This window comes from Condylura cristata, unplaced genomic scaffold (assembly GCF_000260355.1).
Source record: "Condylura cristata isolate star-nosed mole 26May11 unplaced genomic scaffold, ConCri1.0 scaffold00005, whole genome shotgun sequence".
In the NCBI taxonomy this organism is placed as follows: Eukaryota; Metazoa; Chordata; class Mammalia; order Eulipotyphla; family Talpidae; genus Condylura; species Condylura cristata.
The window spans coordinates 51486767-51513934 of record NW_004567106.1 but is presented as its reverse complement, the minus strand read 5'-3'; the positions used below and the strand labels follow the sequence as shown (position 1 = coordinate 51513934).

At 37.7% G+C, this 27168-nt stretch overlaps 1 protein-coding gene across 1 annotated transcript in view; it reads right to left on the bottom strand.

Moving 5' to 3' along the window:
- Positions 1-27168, bottom strand: part of MET (MET proto-oncogene, receptor tyrosine kinase) — a 71243-nt gene that overhangs the window by 27033 nt on the left and 17042 nt on the right. The window contains exons 2-9 of the mRNA XM_004677165.2: positions 22188-22379; positions 9964-10095; positions 9018-9191; positions 4092-4252; positions 2132-2234; positions 1891-2027; positions 1023-1184; positions 177-276 (exon numbers count right to left, since the gene is read on the bottom strand). Of these exons, the coding sequence (XP_004677222.1) occupies positions 177-276; positions 1023-1184; positions 1891-2027; positions 2132-2234; positions 4092-4252; positions 9018-9191; positions 9964-10095; positions 22188-22379 (1161 nt within the window). The remainder of the gene's footprint in view (positions 1-176; positions 277-1022; positions 1185-1890; positions 2028-2131; positions 2235-4091; positions 4253-9017; positions 9192-9963; positions 10096-22187; positions 22380-27168) is intronic.

Sequence of the window (27168 nt, the reverse complement as noted above, 5' to 3'; positions counted from 1 at the left end):
GTACTTGTGTGTGTGTTTACAATGTTACCCCAAGTCTAGATACTTCATTTCTGAATAAAAAAGTTCTATTTAACCTATGCTTCAAGGAAGGTAACAAGCAACCTGTATAGGAAAAATCTGTAAGCCAGAGATAGAGGCAGATAAAGAACTTTAAGTACAACCATCAAAGGACTTACCACTGTAAAGTTCTTTTCTGCTTCAAACACACTTATCACCATCCTCAAGACACTAACTGAATTTAGGTTTTTTCCAACACCTGTTATTGTGCTCCCACCACTGGTAAAATAAAATAGAAAAAAATTCAATATTGAGCGGCTCTTTCCCGACCCAGTATTTTACAAAGGAAGTACAATTAAATCAGGTCTAGTGATTGCAAGTTATAGCCAAAGTCCAATTCATGTTCAGTGATAACTTTTAGAAACAACTTATTTCACTGGAGAAAATTAACTTATATTTTATAAGCCAAAGAAATGAATAAAAATGTTTTTCATTCATCAAATATGCAAAAGAAATATTTTTGCTTCTCTGAAAAAAAAAGACAAAGAAAAATGAACTTAATTACTATTGCTAGACTGATACAATTAACAGAAAAAGGCAAATTGAACTGGGCCCAGAGATGCTGATTCACAGGTTTCTGTAGTTGTGAATAGCTTCATGTATAGAAAAAATATGCTAAAGAATAATGGGGAAAAAAGATGATTTCACTGTGGGACCCTACGGTTAGTATAAAATTGACATGTCAATAATTAATATGTGCGTTAAACACTAGGGTGCCACATTAAATTGATAAACTGAAGTCTATTTAAAATGCAGTAGGTTAGGATAAATTGCTTCTTGGCATGAACTGGCATTGATAAAGGTAAAATTGTACTCAGAACCTGAATGCAATTCTCACTCCTGCATTGGAGAGGCAGTCTTCGAAAAGAAAGGCAACAACATCAAAACCAGAGATAAAACTCTAATTTCTCTTCACTACTTGTCAACCAATCGTCTTCATGATATTATTTGAAATGTATACTTACCTAATAAAAGATCTAGTTGGATGAATTTCATAGACAACAGGGTCTTCTCGGTAACTGAAGCTGTTGGTCTCTCTGTTGGCTAAGTCAATTTTCAATTTAACAGGAAACTCAGTTGAAGTAGTTTGGGCTGGGGTATAACACTCAAGAACATTATCTGACACACTGAACAAAAAATTAAGAGAATGGACTTTAGCTATTAGAGATACACATAGTTAAGAATTCTATTTATAAATCAAAAGGACATCACCGATGGCTCCTAAGTGGGAATTTCTTGATGTTGTCTAGAAAAAAATTCATTCTAATACATACTGATTACATTTGACTGGATCCCAAACTTAGCCTCACTGTAAGTAAGTCAGATTTGACTTCAAAACATTTGGGAATCTAAGCACTTTTTATAGTACTCTTAGTACTATATTATCAAGTACTTAGTACTTGAATATACCAAGTTACTCTACAAAGCTGAAGTCTTACTTCCCTCCAAAGTCAATCTCTCCCTTCTTTTCTCTCCAAAATGATTGTTTAGTTGTAAATATTTTTACATAAATTTAATTAAATGCTTATTTTAATTTATTGTTGATTACCATAATCACACAGATCATAGCATAGTGGGGATATCAAGACATAATAGTAGATAAGGTAGTTGGAAAAACATAACTTAAAAGTGGGATTAATAAACAATAAGGGAAAGGTAGAAAGATAAGCAAAAAGGAACAGATGCATTTGGGAAAGAGGAAATTTTGTCATCTGGAAAGTAAATCATAAACAAATAAAATTTTCCCCGTAAATAAAAAGATTAATCCCCCAATTTGTTAGATATAGCTATTAATCCAATGTAGCTGATGCAATAAAAATAAATTCACAACACCTTTTCAAAGTGCATGTCTTTTCACCAATTGAAATGTGTCTAGAATTTCCACTGTTTAGGAACTTTCCAGTTATAGTAAGTAAAGTACCACCAGTCTTAGGACCATAAGTTGGAGAAATACTTGTTATTTTAGGATCCTGAATGAGAGATAAAAACAAAACAAAGCAACTTAACTTTATAATTCTAAATTGATTAAGTAACAAATACCCTGGTTCATGAGAAAATTAATGCTCAGACTTACCACATAGGAAAATGTACTATAGTTTGCTCTCCATTTACTATTTGAAATACTTATGGACATATTGAAATGCTCGCTCACTGCAGGACCAACAGTGCACTTCAACCTGAAAACATCAAAGTTCACCATGTTACAAATATAAAAGCATTTTATATGAAAGCTATGGCTTTTTAAGCGAAGAGACCTTACCTTAAATAGTGAGCTGACTCTCTGAAAAGTAAAGTGTTTTGTGGTAAGCACTAAGACTGAAAATTAAATAATTCTAACTCTGTACTATTAGTTAAACTTTATGTTGACTGCATTACAGTACTTAATAGAGACAAAAAGGAAATGTCATTTCCTTATCAATGCCTTATCAACATAGACCTCACCAATTAAAAGTTCATAATAATCAAAGTCTAATCCTATAAAATTGTACATATAGAGTTTGGCATGTAAAATAAAGAAATGGTATGTTAGCAGTATCTGAAACGATGGGGCAAATGACAAATTGGCCAAGTCTCTTCATTAATGTAGGTCAACAGGTACATTTCTGGGGTTACACTTGTCAGTGTTTACTTAAATTACCTAAAAAATATAAAATTGTGATAAGCTTTTCACAGAATTATTTTTTATTAGTAACTTTATTATAATCCCAGAATAGTTTGCTTTATTAAAGACCTTTTACAAGAAGAGAATGTATTATGTTTTACTGGGTCTAGTTTGTAATGCAATGAGTAACAACTTACATGGGAGACTTCTGGAATGAAGTTGTTTTGTCATTAAGCTAACCAAGTATGACAATAATTGATGTATTGGTCTCAGTAAAATAAATAGATTTAAGACCTTTGTGTCACATAGCAAGTAATTCTTTCCCTGACAGAATATGCTCAATCATAAAACTTAAATGTTAGGGTATTGTTACTGTATGATAACCAATAATCTATCTATTTGAATTATACAATAATTATATCTAATGGATTTTATTTATCTTAGGATTCAAGTCTTAAAGTAGGTACATATGTCATATATATATTTTTAAAGATTTATTTATTCATGCATATAGAACTGGAGTACAGGCCAGAGGTGCAAGGGTGGTGAGAGAATTCGCCAGAGACAAAGTGGGGAAAAGAACAGGCCAACTGAGGAAGTACACTCCTGAGGGGAGCAGCAGGTGGATCAGGGGAGGTCTGCCATGCCATACGGATCACCCTGGGGGGGGGGGTCAAACTCATGTTGAAGTGGCTTTAGTTTCTTATTGTTGTGCTTTAACCTGGTGCGCCACCAGGGAGGGCCCTGTGTCATATATTTTAACCAGCACAGATCTTGATACACGAGAGCTGAATTTGAATGTCTATTCAGCTGATAGTGTCTGGATTATCTCTGCTGAGCTATACACCTCAGTGGATAGAACTTCAGTGCTACCTTTATAAAGAAACAATGGTAATGCTACTTCCTAGCATTTGGGAATAGCTAAATAAGGAATATTGCTTATTACAGTGACAAAAAAAAAAAGTCAGCTTAATGTAAATTTAAATTCTTGCCCACAAAAATGAGTGTCAAAAATATGATTCAACCTCTTCACTACTTTTATGAGGCTTAGAAAGTAAATTTAGAGAAGAAAGTTTATATTGCACTGTTTCCTGGTTTTTATAGGAAAACATCTTTGGGAACTCTCTGTAATTGGAGACTTTAAAAACGAAGTGACCCAAATCAGTGCTGCTCCTTCAAATTTACCCAATTTCCAGAGAGTTGTTACAAAAGTGGATGAGAACTTGCAGATAATGGATTATCTTTCTGGCTTGGCAATGTCACCTTTCTGGCTTCTTAATCCTGGTAGGTAAATGGGACTGAAAGCAAAACAAATCCACAAAAGATGTGATGAGCCAAGACCCTGTTTAATCCAAAACTTCTGGACAATTTTCACAAATATTTATTTAAAAACAAAATATGTTTTCCAACAAAGCTGAGCAAAGTATTTTACCTATTTGCGGTGCTCTCACTTAAGGTCAAGGTACAGCTTTCATTTCCAAGGAGAATCCTGGTTTTCTTTAAATCAAATTTATTATTCTTCCTGAATCCAAAGTCCCAGCCACATATGGTCAGTGTTGTTCCTCCTTCAAGAGGTGCACTAGTTGGAAAAACCTACAAGAATAACATAGAATTTTAATAACAACCCCAAAATACAATTATCTTTCATACTTAAGGAAAACAAACAAAATGTGTGTCCCCCATATCATCTGAAATTTGATTCTCTCATTAAAGAAAAATTGAAGGAAGAAGAGTAACCACTTTTAGAGAATATGGAACAAATATCTGATGAAACAAGTGGTTCTCAGAAAGTGTAGATATGGAATAGTCCAGGTTCAATCTGGGACACTCTGAGCTAGTTTGTTTTCTAGCAATCTTCTGGGCTGCGGTAGACAAACTCTGAGCCCAAACTTTTACATGCTTATAACTCTCTCATGGGCTCCAGATCAAACTGATCAAAAATCCTGCACGGGCCTATAAACCAAGTGCCAAGATCCGCCTTGCTTTAAGCACCAGCTGGGTGTGTTCTCCATTCTAGTTGCTATGGTATTCCCTACCCAGAGAAGAAACACATAGTAAAAATACCTCTTTCTGTATCCAGTGTTTTCACAGTTGCACTCAGTAGCACAAAGCCAAATATATAGATGGTACCAATCTACCACCCATTCATTCATTCATTCATTCTTTCTTTCTTTTTTTATTTGCAAATCATCAACTATGTAGTAGGTACCCGCAAATAAATAAGTGGGTCTAATTCTTTATTCTTATCAATTCACATTACTGATTTGTGACTTTTCTTTAATTATGGTTATCACTTGGTATCTGCCAGCTGGTTAGTTGACACACATGGCTTTTTTAAAATGACATAATGTTTAATACATTCAATATATTATTCTATTCTAAGTAGATGAAAATATAACTGGAAAGAACCCTAAATGTGATCTGTGTGCTAGTAATGTTTCTAATGATCTCCCTTGACATTATTTTATATCTTATTTCCAGGGTTCATTTCCCACCTCCCATGTTCAATGTTAAATAAATAATTATTTCATTTCATTGTTGCTGGAGACTCACTTTTGGTGTATTAAAAATAAAACCTGAATTTATTAATGAAACTGGCAAACATGATGTAAGATAGCATTGGGCTCTTGAGAAGACAACTGCTCTTCAGCTAAAATTCTTAAAACAAATTTTCAAGTTAAAAATAAGCTTCTCTTTAGTGGCTTTGTGACAATTGAGAAAGGAAATGGTCTTTTGGGGGGATATATTGTAAATTGTGCTGTAAAGTACAATGGTGGGAAATCACTGCACTATAAAGGCAACTCAAAAACTAGTAAAGGTGTTTGCCCAATGCCAGTTAGTGAAAGTCTAAAAGGAATTTAGAAGGACTTTCAGCAAAATTCAGATTTGTAAACATTCCCACTCCAGCCAAGTAAATAATCGCAAACTAATGCTTTCACTTACCCTTGTTACCAGCCGCCTTTAAAGTCTTAGCTTAAGCTTTTTTATGACAGTTATTTTACCCATAAAATCCATTACACAGTTGTGCCTTTCATGAAAACTTACCTCATCCAAGTCTAGTCAAATGGAAACTGCGAGGCAAAAAAATACCTGTTTATTATTATGTTAGAAATCCAGTAGGAGAGAACAAGACATCAGCCCCGTGTGCTCTCTGCAGCCGGAGGCAGTCACACAGCTGCTGTTCCCTTTTAATGAGGTTTCCCCATTGAAAACAGCTGGCCAAGGCTGATGTCTGTATGATCTGCTGCTGAGATCCTCATAGACACCTGCCCTGTTTTCTACATGAAGACTGAAGTCTGTCATTCTACACACAACCTCTTTCTATAGAAGGCAAACAGACTGGGGATGATCGGAGAGAAGATGCCCAGAGTTGTTCAATTGATACACGGAGAATAGAAGTGCTATTATAAAACCTCGCTGGGCTGTCAGGATTTGAAAAGTTAGCTTTACTAAGCTTTTTTCTTTGGGCTGAAGTACAAGGGGTAGGGTGAGTGGTGGCACAGCTAAACATTTTCCCTTAGCTTATGGGGTAACGCTCACTCTTCCAGGGGAAAAGGAAGAAAAGGAAGTCTTGGACTACACACCCTTGGATAGACCCAACAATGGGCTGGCAGAGCCTGAGTTATCCTGAAGGGCAGAGAAACCCTGTGGGAAGGAAGTGAATGTTCGGGCCACAGCCATGGAGGCTGGGTCTTCCACTTGCTGGAGCAGGGAGAAACAGTTGCCCAAACAGTAGCATCTTTTTGCAGGTGAACATGACTTAAATGCTCATTTTCTAAAGCTCATAACAATAGAAGGCTAAACAATACTAACAAAAAACCTTGGACAATGAAAATTTGTGATGTATCTTAGTAATGTAAAATGTGAACAATAGAGGAAAGCAGGTGAGGGGTATGTAGGAAAAAATAACAACAAACACTGGAGAATAAAAAATCTGCCTGAAGAGATTAAGTCACAAAATAAAGGTTGCTGCACAAATTCTCCTTGCTGTTGCTACTTGTCTGTATCTTGTGATCAATTAATAAATCGTTTTATTGTTTCACTGGGATTGAATTCAATCCTGTAAGATATGACAATTTTATGTAAATAAATTCAGAATACATTGGAAAGTGCTCCTCCTTTTCAAGCATTTCTCATTGCTCTTTAAGTGGGAGATCAGACAATATGTTTGAAAAAACCCTGAAGTCTTTTTCTATATGTACAATGGTAAAGAATTTCCGTTACTGAACATCATGTTCTTTGAAAAGCAGGATAACTTATATTTATTGGTAATCGCAACTCCATAAATTAACTGGCTTTTATGCCATTGGAGTGTAAGATAAGGAAAAGATGGAGAATCTATCTTATTTTTTTTTTTTTTTTTGCAGTAAGAATGCTAAATGTCACGGTGTAGCACAGCATGAAATCTTCCTAACAACTATGAACCAAAAAGGATTTATGGACTCAGCTGTATTACTTTCCTTCTAACCATACAGGCTGAGACTCACTTACTCAGGCAGGATGCAACACTACGTTTTAAAATGGCCAAATATAGTACTGGTAGTTAGGTAAGATAAGAGAGGAGGGAGATTCAAACAATAAGAAGGATTTTCTGGGTCTAGAAAATTCTAAAACATTGACTCCATTATAAGCATTGTGAAAATTTTCACAACTTGTAAGAAAAGAACTCTGGTCAAAATTTAGTGTTTAATTTATACAGATTCTCAACCTGCTTTATTTAAAATAGTAGCTTGGCTGTTTTTGATACAAAATTGTTGTGATTTAATTACACACACACTGACATACTCCTATCTCTTTCATGGAATAGCTGAGTTCATATTTCTAGTGTCTCCAATTGCTAAGACTGCATGTTTAAAAAAGTATAAAATTGCATGTTTAAAAAAGTATAAAATTGCATGTGGTTTGAAAGCATATTAAACCAAAAAAGTACATACACACTACAGCCTAGATTTAAATTTGTTTTCTAATCCTCTTTTAGTTTGTTCTCTGGCTGTAAATGTTAAGTCTTAATAATGTCACACCTAACAGAAAATGATTTGGTTTAAAACCCAGTCACCCAATACAAATCTTGCCCCAGAGCGTAACTAAATGAAAACAGCCATGTGCTTGGAGTCAGTTCCTGTTCCGACTTGAATACTTTGTTTACTTGAGCTTCAACCAGGAGAACAAGACCTTTAACTTGAATCTTTCACAGCACCACTTACTAAAGTCCAACTGTTTTACGTGCAGGCAGGGGAAAATACATACTGGATCCTCCTCAGGAAAGTATTTTCAAGTAAAATGTATTAGGATCAAGATATTTAAAACTCTGCCAAGATTTTCATAGTATCAGATATATGCTTCAGTAAATAAGATGACAGAGTTGCAGAATGTGGTTATATTCACTCTCATGGCTGAAATGCAGCACTGGACACTATGGGCTCTAAAAGCAGAAGGAACTTCTATCTTGTTCAGGACTACATCTCCCTGGAGTCTAGGAGAGTGCCTGCTGTCTGGTATGCTCTCCATGAACATTTCTGGAGTGAATGAATGAATGAATGAAAAGTGTTCACAGAGCAGAGATACTAGTGTAGTCATCAGATGTAGTTTTATTTCTCTTCTAGGAACTTTGAAAAGAGTACAGGTCCTCCCTAGGGGCCCAAGCGGTTAAATCTCAGCACTACGAATCTACTGGCAGCCACTGTCGCACAAGTTTGATTCCTTGGCCAGGGAGCTGCTCCTGCTCCCCTCAGTAGTCTATTTCATCAGTCTGCCTGTTTTGCTCCCACTCTGTCTCTGGTGAATCCTCTCACCCTTCCCCCACATTTTTGGCCCACACCCCAGCTCTTGTATGCATAATTAAATGAATCTTAAAAAAGAAAAAAGAGCACAGTCACCCATGGGTTTTCACCATTCACTTGCCTGCCACACCACTGAGGGAAGTAACTTCTGCTTAAAGTGATGATGATACAAGCCACAATTCAAGTGCCAGATGGGATGAAATCTTCTGTCCTGCCTGTACAATAAGAGCTCTATGGTAGAGGCTTCTGTCTGGCAGATAAAGTGAATTGTAATGAATCAGAGAATGGGTGAGTCAGGAAGGGAAGGATTCCAATGTAAGGAAATTTGGAACTATGTTGCTCATTAGCCACTTTAGCTAAACTAAAGGAAAGCTATATAGCCCAAGGGGAGAATATAATTAATGAGCAGGAAGCAAGTACCTTGGGTGTAATACTCAAGGGGATGGGCCCAAACAACACCCTAAAGAAAAACCCTAGAGGGAGACAGTGCTTGGCTGATGCCTTTCAGCTAAATGAATAAACCAATTTTTTTTCATTAATGGGATTTGTGTCTACTAAAAAGTATACGTGACAGATACCTTATAGACTACAGGCAGACAAGTCTCTTGAGTCCATCCTCCGCTGGGACAGTCCTCCCGCTTTACACATTTATCTTGGCACCAGCCACACTGAACAAAGGGTGGGGCGGAGAGACACTGACTGCAGGACTGGAAATGTTCACAGCCTAAGCCGTTCAGTGGGATCTTGGTGATCTGTGAAGAGAAGTGATGGAAAGAGCTTCCATGGGGTTTTGTGTTCATTCGTTATATAAAAACTAAATATACCAGATACATTTTACAGGGTTATAAAAACTAAATATACCAGATACATTTTACAGGGTTTACTAGAGATAGCACCTATGTGGGCAAGTCATGTAACAATGATTAAGTGATTACAATAAAAATCAAATTGTTTCCTACCTCATTGCTGGCATATATGTGGTAAAGGTTCATATTATGGTTCAGTGAACACAAACATTATCAGGCAGTGTTAGAGGTTCATTTTGGTAGGGACAGTTTATTCTGTCTGTGACGATTTTAAAGTAATAAGAGTATAATTTAAGCTGCTGGAAAACAGACTTGAAGCCCTGGGAAATTCTAAGTAAGTTTACATATCATCTGGCATTAAGATGCACCTCCTTCTTCTAGAGAAAAAGGATTACTCTTTGGTTTCAGATTCCAATGTACATTTCAGGATTTATCTGTCTGCACTAGAGTCTGCCATGAGATCTGTAATTCTCATTGTGTGTGTTTGCTTTTCTCAAGAAATACAGGACAAAATGAGAATTCCGCATTATGAAGAGGGTTTCCCTTAGGCCCAGTTATCCCTGCATAAACATTTAGCTTGATTTCAGAAGATTTCTGGAATATTCAAGAAAGAACTTGATGGGGAAGTGAATTCAACATGAAAAAAGAAATTAAAAGCAAGACAGTGGCTATAACTATTCCTTTAGGAAGAATTGTCTCAATGGGTCAGGGCCCCTACCTTTTTCCCAGTGATAACCAGTGTGTAGCCATCTTGGTTTAGTGGGTGTTCCACAATCACTTCTGGGGACACAGGGTGGGAATCCAGGTGAAAATTCACATGGGGGGTTGATCTTGACCGAGAAACTACAACCTGAGAAACAAAACAGAAAGCACCTTTATTCCAACAAGCTCAGTTTACATATAAGCGGAAAATGAGGATAATAATAGTAATAACAGATCATGAGAGCTCATGGTGTTTGAAATAAAGGTCCAACAGTTTATCTCACTATAAATTAATCTGATATTATGTAATCTCCTTCTTGCAGACAATTCATACAGACAAGCTTTCGCCAATCTTTATTTTATTTATTTATTTTTAATTTATTACAAAGTTTATTTTTACATCATTTTGCACATTTTTTTTTTCCATCTCGATTGTAATTCCCGTGGGTTTCCGATCACCAAATCACCCCTGTGCCACCACCATAGTCCCGTGCATTTCCCTCCCTTCCTCCCCCCCGCCCCATTTTTGATCCCATTCCCCACTCCACCCCCACAGAATGTCTCTGGTATATGGTTGTTCATTATTTTTGTTATTTTTTCGCCTGGTCCATTATACTCCTGCTATGAGTGAAACCATCCGGTATTTTTCTTTCTCTTTCTGGCTTATCTCACTAAGCATGATCTTTTCCAGCTCCATCCAAGTTGCTGCAAAAGACATGTGTTTCTCTTTTTTGGTTGCTGAGTAATATTCCATTGTATATATGTACCACATCTTTCTAATCCAGTCATCTACTTTTGTCGCCCCTGATCTTTTAATGGTTTCCAGGGATGATCTTCCAGTCAGTCAGCTAGCACACTGAGACAACTCTTAAGTCATATTAATAGATCTTTTGAGGTTAAGAAAGGTCCTTAGCTATTCTGAAATGATGTGTTATAATTTTTATGAACCATTGTTCCTCCATATATTATCACTTGGATTATAACTAGAATGTTAATAATATTTTGTAAGATACTATACAGAACTGTATAATGAGGCCTGATGGTTTTAACAATGCCTTGGGGAAGAGATTTGATGACTGCTTGTTTTGAGTTATTTCTAATTTGGTATGTTTCCCAGTTATATATTTTTCATCTGCCTATGGGTTGCTAGAACTCAGAAATAAAGAAATCCAGGGATAAAATCAGGATGATTATTTGAGATGAATAATCAGATTTTTAGCAGAGTTTAAGAGCATTCAGAGAGACTTTGTTTCTTAAGCAGGATATTAGATCCCATATACATAACATATACATAAGGGTATACAGGAGGCTGAACACAGCTCTGGGTTTGAAATTGATTTTGTGAAATTGTATGACACTCCAAAGACCCATATACATTTGCTTTCAGAGCACATTTATCTGTCATAGGTATGAACTCACAAAATGAACAAGGGTTCCTGTGAAATTGGAATTAAAGAACCATTCCCTCTACTATAGCTTTGTCATCTGTGAAATGGGAATGAACATTACAGAAGTCATTTAATTGCTTGGTACTCTTCAAAATTCATTTACAGCATATGAATATTCTGGGGAATCAGTAGTAAATCTCTTCTTTAGCAGAATAAAGGAGACAAGTTGATTGAAGCAATTTGGGAAGATTCCTAAAGTGCCTAATTTGCTCCCAGAGAATAATAGTTGATAGAAAAAGTAACTAAACTCACATAGTGCCATAAAAGTTAAACACCATGACATTTCTATCCTAATATTTGTTCTATTGCAAACTGAACACTTTTCAAAGTATCTCCATTAAGCAGGGGTGACTATATTTGCACAGAAGATTAATGATAGGTCAAAGGTCATTTGATCAGCATGAAAAAGACTGGAAACTGTTGTTATTCCTAAATTTAGGCCAAGTCAGTGTTTGTGACTTTTGTAGACAAAGTAAAAAGAAGTTCAATTACCAATCCTATCTCTTCCTGTGGGAGTTGGTTTCAAGAAGAATATTAGGACTCAGAATTCTAAAATCTTTACCTGAAATTATTCAGATTCCAGTTGTCAGTGTTTCAATCTTAACTTACTTCTGGTGGTCACCACCTTCTGTTCTCTTATCTCTTACCCACCTCCTCCTTTCCCCCCTGAATTTCCCTGATTGTTGTTTCAAACTTCAAACAATTCAAAACCAAAACAAACAAACCCCTCTCTTAATACTCTGTTTTGTAATCCATTTTGTGTTTTCCTTGTCATTGAAGGTTATTTCTCCCCATGAACATTCCTGCATTTTCAGTAGCTTCCATTCAATTCAGACCCATTAAATAAATATCCTAATACTCTTTCCTCTATCATCCTGCTCTCTTTAGTATCATTTTCCCTACCTATAATAAACAATCCCTTAATTACTTAGGTGTCTTCTTGGACTTTAGCAAATACCTGGAGCCAAAAGTTCACTTCCCAGGAAAGACTAACTGTTCTCACTCTTTTCATAAAGAAGCTTTTTGCACCTCTGAAACTTGGATAAATTGATTTGGCTCATCCCTTGTTAAGTTTTTTTTTTTGGTCTGGAAAACATCTTATAAATGGTCTTTCATAACAAGTAAGCAAGTCAGATATTGAGCTTAAGTGCTTTAAGTGATTGTTTCTTTATTTACTCTACACAATATTCCTTTAAGGTAGGTACTATTATTTTCCATAAAGAAAACAAGAGAAAGAATTTTAGCCAGAAAGTACCAGTCAGATTTACAAAGTGTTTTATCTAATGCCAGAATTCATGTGCTTGACCTCTCCTTAAATACTCAACTGCTACACTCTTGGAGGACCAGAGTCAATACCAATAAAAAGCTTCTACTGTGAACTCCCAAGAGCCACTCATGAGTCAAACCATTAAGACAAATTTCACAATTTATTTGCCTTGCCAAGTCTTCCTTGTTTCTGTAATCTTGGCTGCACAAGTTAAGTATGTCTAAGGAGAAAAGCTCCACATCTAAATGGTTTTTGATGGCACAGAACAAATGTTACCAGCCCAGCTAGTAAGTTCTACCTTTGATTATGAACTAAGATGAGAGCGTGGTGGAGAAAATGGGATACACCAGAGAAGACAGGAAGGCTCTGTGAAAAAGTGAGATGTCCTTTGGAAATCTGAGCAGAGGTCATATCACAGATGCAAATACCTTTTTAGTTGATCATTAGCCTTTTCTCTGCTGGGATACTTACTGCTATAAAATGTCAAGAATGCTTTTCTATTGTTAATTCTTCATTTTCTCTCATTACTGGAATTGAATAACCACTTTACCTCTCAAAATAACCCTGAAGCAATGTTTGCAAAAAATTGGGAGTTCCTTTTGGTTGTCATGGAGATATTTCTAGGGACAGAACTGAACCTAGCATCTAAATTTAATTATTCTAAGATTCACCTGGCAATCTTAAAACAATCAGTATGAAATAGAAGACTGCAAACTATCTTCTGAGTTTCGACTGTGGAGACAATTAATCCTTAGTGTGGAGGTTTCAAAATTTGTTTAATCCTTTTGACAATACAAGACTATGTTTGAGGAAAGAGAACAAGGAAGAATCTGAATTTTCTTGACATAGTGGCTATGTTCTCAAATAATCTAGGATGAGACATGGAGAGAAAAATATGTACATATAAAAATAAAACTTTATGGCAAGGTTTCAAAATTCATAAACGTGAGCAAAGAAATTTTGTGTGATATATCTATACATCTATAAACATGTAAAGGCTAGATCCTCTTGCTGCATACTAAGTTTTATTTTTGATTACAATATTTTAGATTTTAGATTTCTTTAAGAATGATGAATGCAGGTTATCCCTGGTGGTACATCGGGTTAGCATGCAGCACTACAAGCTGGCACAGCTGCTACAGTGCAAGTTCGATCCCCCATCCTGGAGGTGATCCACATGGCGTGGCAGACCTCTCCTGACCTGCCTGCTGCTCCCCTCAGCAGTGTACTTCGTCTATCTGCCTGTTCTGCCTCCGCTCTGTCTCTGCTGAATCCTCTCACCTCCCCTGCACCTCTGGCTTGTACCCCAGTTCTGTATGCATAAATAAATAAATCTTAAAAAAAACTTTAAAAAAATGATAAATGCAATTTAACATAAGATATTTGCACGTGGCTTGCTGTCTACTTTATATATACATATATTTAGAGGACAATTCAACCAGCATATTCACATAGTTGTACAACCATCACGACCAATTTTGGAACATTTTCATTATGTCAAACAGAAACTCCACACCCTTAGCCATGATCCTTCCTATCCCATACACTCTTCAGTCCCTGGCAGCCACTTTTTCTCTCATTAGAGTTCTCTATTCTGGACACTTCATATAAATGGATTCCACGATATATGGCCTTTCATGACTGATGTCTTTCACCTAATATGTTTTCAACATTTATCTAAGGTCATATTGGAACAATTCTCAATGTTTCATCCCTTTTTATTTCTGAATACTACTCCATCATATAGATATATTTGATTTATCCACTCACCAGCTGAGTTATTTTCACTTTTTGGTTATTGTGAATAATGCTTTTACTGAATATTCATGTCCAGCTCCTTGCGTTAACATCTCTTTATTTTAATTTCCTTTGGGAATATACCTGAGTGAAACTGTTGGTTCTTACAGTAACTCTATGTTTAACCTCTGAGGAGCCTCCATGGTGGCTGCACAATCTTCATTCCACAAAGAAAGTATGAGAGTTCTGATTTCTTAACATCCTCACTGACATTTGTGATTTTCCTTTTTTGTGATTACAGGTATCCTAGTAAGTGTGAAGTGATACTTATTGTGGCTTTAGTTTGCATTTCTCTTCTAAATTAAGCATAAGGCAAATTTACTTCTGGAAGTTCATAGCTTTCAACTTATTCTTCCTGGCTGATACTGAATACTTGGGCAACACCAGCTCAGCCTCACAAGCTGTTTTGACAAACATCCCCTTGTGGATAGATTGGACTTTTGTAAAAACAGGGTCCTAGAGAGGCTGGAGAAGGGGAAGGCATGGAAGGCATAAAAATATTTCTTCTAGGATAATTAGCCAGTGTGGGGGATGTAGCACATTCAACGGGAGCTGGACTTGGTGGGAGACAAAGGGTGGGAAGCACAGCTCATGGGAGGGTGTACAGTCAATATGGTAGAGGTGGTAGTGGGTGACATGGGTGTCAGTGTCCCTGGAAGACATAGGGTACTTTAGGGTATCCTTCTGACAGACTGCTGGAAAGAGGATTTAATTTGAGTTAATTAGAATAGATTATAATAGGTGCCTTAATATTCTTGGAGAAATATTGGAATTCTGGCTGAGCGATGCACTGCTTTGGGATTCAATAATAAAGGGTAAGAATTCCATGTGTGCTGCTCTCAGTGGCCCCACAATTATTCTGAACCAGTTAGCAGGCTTTTAAAATACATGTCAGGGCTCTCCCTGATGGTGCAACAGGTTAGAGCACTACCTTATGAAGCTCTCTGAAGCCACTGAAACACGAGTTCGATCCCTGGTCAGGGAGCTGACCCACATGGTTTGGCAGACCTTTTCTGACCCACCCGCTGACACCCTCAGCAGTGTGCTTTGTCAATCTGACTGTTCTGCTCCCCACTCAGTCTCTGGTGAATCCTCTCGCCCACCAAACCTTTGGCCTGTATCCCAGTTCTGCAAGCATAAATAAATAAATCTTAAAAAAAAAAAAGATAAACAGTTCTTCATATAGGTATTCTGGGTTCAAATAATATCTTAGACATTGCTATAAATGGTTCACTCTTTTAGAAATGGAAATTAGGGGTCTCCCTGGTGGCTCATGGGATTAAAGCATAGTACTATAAAACTTTCCATAGCCACTGCAGCATGAGCTTGCTTCCTGGCCAGGGAGGTGACCCACATGGTGCCACAGACCTCTCTTGTCTTGCCCGCTGCTCCCCTCAGCAGTGTATTTCAATCTGCCTGTTCTGCTTCCCACTGTGTCTCTGGTGAATCCTCTCACCCCTGCACCTCTAGCGTATAGAACAGTTATTGTATGCATAAATAATTTAAAAAAATTAAAAAGAAATGTAGATAAAAATGTAATTAAGAAAACATAAAATTTAGTGTTTTTGATGAACAAAATGAATTTTCCTTTTATAAGAAAATATACAGTTCTATTTTAGGTGAACAGGACTGAACAGGACTTTTGATGTCATTTACACTGATTTTTAGTTTAAAAGTTAAAAATAATGGTTTTCGGCCTTCCCTGGTGGTGCAGCACTGAGAATCTAAAAGCCGCTTCTGCACGAGTTCGATTCCCACCTGCCCCTGAAGTGACCACATGGTGTGGCAGAGCTCTCCTGACCCTCCCACTGCTCCCCTCGGCAGTGTACTTCGTCGATCTGCCTGTTCTGTTCCCCACTCTGTCTCTGGTGAAGCCTCTCACCACCCCTGAGCTTCTGGCCTGTACCCCAGTTCTGTATGCACAAATAAATAAATCTTTAAAAAAATGTAATAATGGGTTTCTGTTAATGAATAAGGAAAATTTTTTAGTGAAGGGTAATGTAAATTATCAGCGTTTGAGATTAAATGAGAAAAATGTGAAGTGGGAGGGAAAAAATGTGATTGAAAGCGATGGCACTTATAATAAACAGATTTGGTTATAACAGGGTGTGATCTAGGGAGTGGGTCTGTTTTCCCTGTAGTTCCTGGTACAGAGTTAGGTATCCAGTAGGTTCCAACAGTCTGTATGTATTGCCAAAATATATGAATAGACTGAAATAAGAAGCTCATTTAAGCCTGATGAAGGGATGAGGTTCTTGGGTGTTCAAATGTTTGATCCCTATTTTCAAGGTAGATTTCGGATGCCTCATTTCTTGGCTGCTGCAATGAACTGAATGTTTGTGTTCCTTAAAGTCTAAATGTTGCAATCCTAACCCTACAGGATAGTGTTAAGAAGGGAGGCCTCTGGGAGGTGACTAGGCCATGATAACACGTTTACGGCTAGTATCAGTGCCTAATAAAAGGGACCACCAGAATGCTCTCTTGCCCTCTCTCTTCCCACTATGTGAGGACACAGCAGAAAGATTGCTGTCTATGACCCAGAAAGAAGGAGTTTACTAGATACTAAATCTGCAGGCACTCTGATCTTGGACCTCCCAGGCTCTGAAACTGTGAGAAATAAATGTGCTGCAGTCTGTGTTAATTTGTTGCAACAGTGAGAACAGACTAAGACACCTGCTTTAGGCTTGCTATCTACTTGAGAATGAGAGAGAAATTGGTGTTTGTTTAGAAAGAAATCAGATAAAAAGATTAGAGTTATTTGGTTCAATCAAGGTAAGCATCTAGCTCTCTGAGAAAAATAATGGAACATGATAAGAAGAAGAAATTGCTGATTGGTACTGATGGCTTAAAATTAAAAGACTAAGATAACATACCAGGTGGCAAAACTTGAATTAAATAAAGCTTTACTCTTTTCTTTCCTTTGTTCTTTTTGGTTAATGGGCACCAGGGCTTCTATATTACCTTGACACTACCAAGGTCAGGCATATACAAAAAGGAAAACAATTTTCTGTATTATTAGAAAACTGATATTTCATTTTTGTGAAATGAGTCAAAGTGAGTCAAAATGAAGGACTAGCTAGAAAATTTCAGACATCTAAGAAGAAAATAAGCTAATAAATTTGTAACAATTTAAAAATAACCACTATTTTAAAATCAAAATTATGAATAACTGCAGGATTAGTCAGTCTATACAGAGTATCTGTTTTGAATTTTTTTTTAAAGATTTATTTAATTATTCATAGAGAACTGGGGTACAGGCCAGAGATGCAGAGGGTGAGAGGATTCACCAGGAACAGAGTGGGGAGCAGAACAGGCAGATGGACCAAGTACACTGCTGAGGGGAGCAGTGGGCGGGTCAGGAGAGGTCTGCCACGCCATGTGGATCTCCTCTGGGGTAGACGGGGATCGAACTCATGCGGAAGTGGCTTAAGCTTCTTAGTGCAGTGCTTTAACCCGCTGCGCCACCAGGGAGGGCCCTGTTTTGAATTTTTAAAGAGATAAATGTTCAAAAAAAACAACTGATGTGTATGTATGCACACACATATGTGTGCGCACACACACACACAAGTATTTTCATGTCTCTGTACTTTTAAAGTATGAACCCAAACAGGAAATCTGAGTTTCTATTTATTATCAATCTTCCCTGTGTCTACATACAAAGCTTAACATTTTCCCATGGTTCAGAATTATAATCTTTTAAATTTCTATGCATATGTATCAAATATATGTTTCAAAAGAACACATTCACTAATTTTAGGAGAATATAAATGAACTCGGCTTATTCTTAAGTTATGGACATAACTGAAATTATTATTTACTATAGGTTCTTTTTTTTGCACAAAAGAAATTTCAGAACTCATGAATAGATTTTATTTAAAGGAAAAATACCAACATTACCATTCTTTAAGGACGTAACAAAATCAATGATGTATGTATTAAAAAAGGGACAGATGTTATTTTTATCGGAGCATCATATAAACGAGACTGGTAAAAAGAGATGCTCAAGATTCATTTAGCTACATCTCTGCTGGATACTGACATCACTGACAAATTGATGATTTGTTTTTATAATCTCTAAAATAGCAGTAATTCCAAATTAATGTATGCCACAGTCTTTCAATGCAAAGCATTGATGTGGCATGATTGTGGCACAGAAACCTAAAGAATTTGAAGACAGGGTGTCAATAAATGAATTGATTCTTACTGGATGTGAGTGGTTATTCTCAAGGTTGCTGATTACTACTATATTCCTTTTAGTAACAGGCAGAAGTAATGATTTAGCTAAGAATGTTTTTCTAGGTGTTTCCTACCTCTTTACATTTCTTGCTTAATCCAACTAGTCCAGTTAAGAGGCACAAGGGAAAAGGGGTGATGAATGGTAACAGCATCAAGGAATTGGAGAGAAGGGAGAGAACACGAATAAAGCCAGAAGGATGCCAAAGAGTCCAGGGACATTGGCACAGTGTCCGAGAGGGGCCACTGTATACACACAAGGTGGCTGCCCACTCATGTTTGTGGCGCTGAACTTGATTCAAATCTTGAAAATGCTTCCCCACTTCCAATCAACCCCTGAGCTGCTCACTCTCTCTGGCCTGACAGTGATACACAAACATTTTAATAGCAATGCCTTGCATCTAGAGATTAAAGGATTTATACAAGCACTGTTAGAAAAAAAAAATCAAGTAAGCATTGTTTTTGGATGTAGATTAGACGAGAAGCTCAGAGGGGAGATGTGGGCAATCCCTGTCATTAGTCCTGTGATCTTCATGGGTCTCCTCTCCCCTCTCCCACAAAGCCCCGCACACTGCGGTGTTTCCATTCTTGATTTTTTTTGACATCTCCTCCCCCTCAAAATTTGTAAGGCGTGTTCTTACTGTTTACTTATACCATCTAAAACATTGCTTATCAGATTATTTTACTTCAAAGCATCCCTAAAATAAAAACTGTTTTTGAAGTCTGTGTCCACTGACATGGCCCTATAGACTCCAGAACATATACATATCAGGATATTGACATAGCAGCACCTGTATGAGATAAGTTACACATGTTTAAATGTTGGAAACATGTCAAAAACATCTTCTCTGTTATACACATGATATTGTTAGCTAAACAATATAATTCTTCCTAATCAAATACCCACTGTGAAATACCTGATTCACTTTGCACCCAACAGCTGGGGCTGTCGCTAATGTTCCCAGCCAGAGCTGAACATAAGCACAATAGGAAAGGCAGAAACAGCTGCAAACTCTTGGGAGAAAATTTTTGCAAAGCAAGTTTGCCTGAAGGCTTTAGGGTAGGAAGGAAGTAAAATCATTTTTCTGTTCCTTTTCAAGTAGGGCAGCTGTCTTTGGGAAAAAATTATGACCATTCTATTTTGTAACAGAAACTTCATAGTATTTATTAAAACACTCATTGTAGAAACTTAGGTCTGGCCGCAGACTTAGCACTTTAACATAGTCAAAACATTTATGGAACTTGGTAGATAGTGCTCTGATGATCAAGCCAGAAAGTCCCCACTTCTCAGCTGCACTCTTGACTCCACCCCCACTATTGTTTTCTGTAAACAACTGGACTTCAGCCATGCTGATTCTTTCATCCCTCAAATGCTTTATGTTTATTTACATAAAATCAAGTGAATGGAATTCCCTTAGCCAAGTGTCAGAGAAACAGATTTTCTGTGGGTCTCAACAGCCCTTTGTATGTCTTTGTCTCTTATTATCAGGTACATGCTTTTATCTCCCTACTAAAATTTAATTCCTTAATGGTAATTTCTATAATAATCATCACTTATTTGCTAGGCAGCAGGGTTTCTGTTCTTATCTGAGAATTAAGAATTATCTGATTAAAAAAATTACTGATATCAGTACTTTTCCTAAAATAAACATCTACTTATTTTCATCTTTACGTTTTGGATGCGTAGGTAATGTAGCTCCTTTTATGGAAACGTTGGAGGACAAGAATAAAACATCTGCCACAGCATTTCTGTTGTAATGGAATGATGCATGACCTCTCACCTGGGTGTTGGGATCTACCACTTACTCAATAGGCAGACACATAATAGGCAATCTATCTAAATACAGGGGTTTTATTAGACATTAGAGTCTGAAAGTAGGCCAGGAACCTTTTGATGTCAAAAACTGTCAGACCCAAAGTGACTGTAGAAAGCTTATTAATATGAAACTGGATTGGTGAGGTAATAGATAGTTTAGAGAAAAAGACAAACAAAAATAAAGATAAAAGGAAAGCAAATCATCATAGTCATTAGAACATTAGGAATTTACTAGAGGATAGCACCTCTCTCATCTTTCAAAACTCTTGTAATTCTGTAGAATAATATCAATATAAATTAAAAATACATCTAAACACAATACAATACTCCACATTTCAGAAGGCTAACAGATACCACCATATCTCAAATATGTTGTAGGACCTGTCTACTGTGTGTGTGTGGTGGGGAGTATGGGCATTCTTCCCTCAGATTTTGAGAAGCTAAGGACAGAATTAAACGGTCCTTATGAACTGGGTTGGGAGAGAGGGAAGAGGGGTAGAAAAAGTGTAGTTAACAGTGAGGCAGTGGGAGGAGGCGAGATTAAGTGTGGGGACATTTAGATGAAAGGATCTTTATGATTAGTTTTTAGCTAGGAAGGTTTTATTTACATGCATCATGATGAAAAAAATTCCACCATGCCACTAGTACAAGAGAACAGGATTTACTATTTTTAAAATATGGCAATGACCACTATTCAGACTGCTATAAAGCCAGTAGTAACTTTAAAAATTACATTTTGTAAAAAAGTACAGAGGATGTGCAGATTGGCAAATCATAGCAAAACAATATCATCCTCAATTGGTTTACTGGAAATCATTGTCTGACTAGGGTGTTAATTAGATCAGACAATTAGGAAATTAGCGTCTCTTTAAAAGACATTTCTGGTATTTGTAGAAATCTAACATTTCAGAGATGCTATTGTTGCTTTGCATTAATCAAGAATCCACCAATGAACTCATGTTAAGAACAGTACCCAACAATTAGTAAAGCAGTAAAATAGCCAACGCAAGAGCATTTTAATTTCCGCAAAGTGCCATGATTCTTGTATCTAGGAAACACATTATCTCAGGTCGTCTTAAGTGTGAACTGCTATCTATCAAAGTAATTCTTCGTAAAATACAGAATTTTTCAGTACTTGAACTACTTTGTGTCTGACCCCACCCCTTTGCAGAATCAGGATGGTTGGAGAAGGTACAGTGGGGTTTGATAATGATATCCTTTGCTAACTCCTGCCAATACTTCCCAATGATGTGAATGTTTCTTCTCATGGAGATACTCAGCTCACACAATTACTGTCCTTTGATCCATAGCTTCCCTTGAAACTGGAAAACATCTCCTGGAAGTGCTTTAATTGTTTCACTTTATTTTCTAATTATGTGATGGAAATCATGAATGAGGAAAAAAAAAAAAAAAAAAACCAAGCCAACAAACCCCAAACTGTTCTGGGCAAGAAAATTAAAGCAACCACATTTAAACTGAAAGCTTCAAGACTTGAACAAAAATAGGCCATGCTCTTCATAAAAAGTGGACCAGGCATCATTGTCCTGCTTTTTCAGTCTGTGTCTCTAGATTTTACTGTGATTTTCACTTTACAGTATTTGCAAACATTTTAATGCAAGAACAGAAACAAAGGTACTGCATAATACCAGATAAAACAGTCACTTCCAGACAGCATTTACCTGCATGAAGCGACCCTCTGATGTCCCAAGATTAGCGATGGTGAGGTCTCCTTTAATGAAGGTGGAGATAGATGTTAGGAGGATTTGGTTGAATTGGCCCATGAATAAGTCAACACGTTGCAAAGCTGTGGTAAACTCCGTTCGATATTCATCACTGCGCGCTTCACATCCTGATGAATTTCTTAAAAGTGTCTGGAATAAAATATGGTCATAGAATTACTGTGAGTCCAGATGTGAGCAAGCTGGTCAGAAACTTTCAAATGTGCCTTTTCAGGGCTTGGAGGGGAGTGGCAAAATAATTCTACTAATAGGCCCAGATAGGAAAGAATATTTCTAGTGACCTATGTTTCTAGTATTGCTAGGCACTACTATAGACCTTCACCAGTAAACTTTCTGATCCAGTTTGTACCATGGTTCAAGATGTACAGACATAAAGATGAAACTTTCCTAGTGCTGCCAACAAAATCAAAACTATTAATACCTCCACCCTTGACATAAAGGTAATTCTAGCAGGTAAGTGCAATGAGATGAATTTCAACAGTAATAATGTTAGAGTCAGACAAGGACATTATACTTTTAAATGTATAACTTTGTGTGCAGTGAGGTGGCAGAGAGTGGTGACTGACAGGTAAGTCATGAGGAGACGGCAGGGCGCATCAGATCCAAAGCGAGCAGATCCAAGCACCTTCTTGGAATCCTGGTCCTAAATGGTTATGCACTTTGTGCAATTCTTATAATCAGTGTTTGTGAAATTCATGCTCCTTCTATCTCAGACCTCCTCCCCATTGGCAAAAGAGAACTATATAAATATATAGAGTTGTTGCAAAGATGAAAAGAATTTATAGAAATCTCTTACAATAAAACCAGCATGCAGAGAACACCACTTAAGTAGTTGCTATTATTTTGGCGAAAGTTGTATATCAAATGCCTCAAGTAGCCAGCTAAGGGCCTGTGATGGGAGGTCACATGGCATACTTGGAAAGAAGGAAAGATAAGCTTCTGCAGTTATTTTGTTCCTATGCTGACTTGTTCATACTCTTTTCTATGTTTTCTGGAAACTTTAAAGTCTCAAATTTGACCTGGCATTCTGTGAGGTTGGCATTCTGTGAGGTTGGGTTATAAAACAATTTGCTCTGTGTGAAGCAATCTTTGTGAACTACTAGCAACATTCTGTCAACTCTGGACAGGAGCTGTCTCATTTAAACTCACTATATTGTGCACAACACACAGTAGGTACCTAATAACAGCTTGCTGAAAAAATAATGCATTTGCAAAGTAATCACAAAGTCAATGTGCCTAGCCAGCTTGCTTTGTGGTCTGCTTTGCCTTACAGCCTGAGCAGGGAAAGGAAGTGAGATGAATCTGAGAGTTTCTACAAATCTGTAGGAACTGCTGATCTTTTTTTTAAAGGGGGGGGGGGCGGAACAATACATAACTTTAGCTCTTTGTACTTGTTTCCCCATTTGTGAGCATATGTGTAGAACCCTGCACATCAGAGTTAATGTAATGTTGATACTGTGCACTTGAAGACTTCTTTCAGGTATCAGAACTATTTGCCTGTAAGAGCATTCATGAAGAAGAGAAGCCTTTCACATGCAATAGTGGTAAGTAAAATGTCCTTCAGCCATGAATGCTCCTTCAGCTTCATGAGGAAATCCACGTGGTTGTGAAGAAGTGCTTCAGGTGTCTGCTAGACAAGCTACCTCCAGTCATGAACCTACCCAGAGACCTGAGGAGTCACCAGAAAATGCTTTCAATGTTCCCTTGGGCACTCAGCTTCCTTGTTGACAGTTCCAAGGCCATCTATATGAATGTGCTTATTGATGGTTCTGCGGTAGTTCTGTATTTAGACCACATTTTATCTGATTTATTTTCCATTTATTATCTTACTCTACTAAATGCAGGTTTAAGAGAAGGCACCACTTCCTCAGTTTTGTTCACCAATGTATCTCAGGTGCCTAGAAAAATAGCTATAAATTTCAAATGACCAATACACATATACATCCATCTACATAGTACACTTCAAGGATTCTCCTTGAGGAAACAGTAAGGTCTCTACATGGTACCTCCTCCTGGGCCAATAGGATTATTACTCTGTTCTCCCCCAAACAAATTCCACAGTATAGAAACATTGCACAATGTTGGAATAAGATCAACAGGGCTTCTTGACCTTGAAAAATTGTGCAATGTAAAGCCAAAAACCAAACACCATGTCAAGTTAGAGTGGCATTCACAAACTGTCTTTTTCTATCTTTCCATCGTTGAAATCTGCAGGAGACAAATGGGGGCACTAGTTTTCAGGAAAAGGTTAATATTCCAGTCCTCATAGCAGGAGAAAGGACTACTCCCCTTTTCCTGCCAAGTAGCTGATACCCTCAATGAGTGGGTCAGGGTGGCAGGAGCTGCTTTTGAGAGCTCAGACTTTGCATTTGAATAGTAGAACTTTAACTATGTGGGCTTTGATTTCAGTTCTCAGCACTGCACAGGTAATGACAGAGTAAACTGAACTAAGTCTCAGTTTGATTCGTTGTGTCCCTTAAAGAAAATGAGCAAATGTGTCTGCTGCTCATTTGTGCAGAGGAAATGAGGTGGATTCTTCTCACAGGACACAGTTCCTGGTTGTGGCATTTGGGATGAGACTGTGTCCGGCTGGAAGAGAAAGTACAGAGCTGCTGCGAAGGGTCTCCCTGCCATTTGTATTTTGCTCAAAGACAGGTCTTGTGTCTTTGAGAAAGACTCGTGGACATCATTTCTCTGGTACAACAGTTGTTTTGGGGTACCTCAAGAGTCTACAAAAGAGGTTTCACCCCAGCGCCAACGGGGAGCCAGACTAGTGCTCTCCCTTTAGTAACAAAGGAAGGAAGGAAGGGAGGGAGGAAATCAATCTTTGCCCTGTCCCTACAATATGCTAGGCACTGCGTTGGGCATTTTTATGTACACCAGGTCCACAGAGCCTTGTGACATTTTATCACACTCAGATTTCAGCAGGAAGAGACTATGAGAGCCAAGGGTGTGGTCACACTGTCTAGTTCACACTGGAACAGGCATTAGAATTTTGTTCTCTGTTTCTCAAGCTCATGAATTTCATTTGCTACTGTTTACTATTTCTGGGCAATGTTCTGAAAATTGCACAATCACAAGAATCAAAAGGGCCTTAGAGACCATTCTACTCCAGTCACTCATTTTATGTATGAGAAACTGAAAGTAAGGGAAGTTGTACTCACAGATGGAGTCATTTAACAAAAGAAAACATTTAATACACAAAAACCCCACCACTCTTTAAAATCTTAAATGTCGATCTGTGCACTCTTGATTCCTTTCTTGAGAGAAAGGCTGGAATTAATCTTTTTTTTTTTTTTTTGGACAATGGCATACAGATGACCATGGCATTTTAGTCTGCAAATGAACATGGCTCTCAACTCTATCATGAACATTTCCAATCAGGTAATCAGGTACCTCTAATCTTTCAGTCAGTCCCAACTCCTCTTTCTCTTGCATTTCCCACATGCATCCAGTTGCTAAGTGCTGTCCCAACGTTTCCCTAGACACCCCTCTAGCCACACCCACATCCTTGCCAGCCTAGGTGTTTCCTTGCTTTCTGGTTTCCCATTTCATCTTCTTTGCAGCAGTTAACAGGTGTCACTACCTTCTTCAAACCCTTGTTTCCAAACGGCCTGCACGAGAAGCCCAAACTCTTTGTATGACTTTTTTTTTTTTTAATATTTTATTTATTTATGCATACAGAACTGTGTATAGGCCAGAGGTGCAGGGTGGCGAGAGGCTTCACCAGAGACAGAGTGGGGAGCAGAACAGGCAGATCAATGAAGTACACTGCTGAGGGGAGCAGCGGGTGGGTCAGGAGAGGTCTGCTGTGCCATGTGGATCACCTCTGGGGCCAGGATTGAACTCACACTGAAATGGCTGTGGCCAGCTTGCAGTGCTGTGTCTTAACCCACTGCGCCACCAGGGAGGTCCTCCTTGCTATATAACATTCTACTCTGCCTCCACTTGTTTTTATTTTTTTTCCCCTTCTAGTCATTGATTTTCACTCTTTGCTCATGTAAACATCACAACTGATCCTTTTCTAAAGTCCCTCTTTATTAGGTCTTTTGGATAACAGAAACAATGTGTTTTACTGACAGGGGTCTCCCTGCCACTCATGGGGAAAAAAGAATAAAGTGGATAATGTAAGGATATGGGTCGATGTCACATAACTTGAGAGCCAAAACCTCACCCAGTGCAACACACTGTTGAGGCATACACACACGGGCAATGCAAGCAAAGACAAGGGGAAGACATGCGAACAATTCACATTGTTCACCCATTTTTTGAGGGAGGTCACTGAGGGTTTCAAAGGCATTAGCAATCTTCTCTCTCTCTCTTTTTTTTAAGATTTATTTTTTTATTTATGCATACAGAACTGGGATACAAACCAGAGGTGCAAGGACAGTGACAGGATTCACCAGAGGGGAGCAGAACAGTCCGATTGAAGAAGTACACTGCTGAGGGGGGCAGTGGGCAGGTCAGGAGAGGTGTGTCGTGCCATGCGGGTCACCTCCAGGGTGGGGATTGAACTTTCACTGAAGTGGCTTTAGCTCTTAGTGCTGTGCTTTAATAAGCTGCACCACCAGGGAGGGCCTGGCAATATTATCTTTTTTAAGTTTGAGGATAGAAAATCAGTTATTTCTTTTCTTTTTTTCACTTATATATACCCCATACATATGTATATATGGTATGCAATTATTTTGTCTATATGACTACAGATGTCTCTTTGGTATCCATGGAAGATTGATTTATAGGAACCTTCTCCCCCAACTCCCTAGCCCCACAGATACCAAAGTTCAAGGATATGCGAGTCCTTTATATTAAATGGCATAATGTTTGCATATAACCTACACAAATCCTCTTATACTTTAAATTACCTGAGATTATTTAAAATACTGAATACAATGTAGATATCATGTAAACAGCTACATTATAC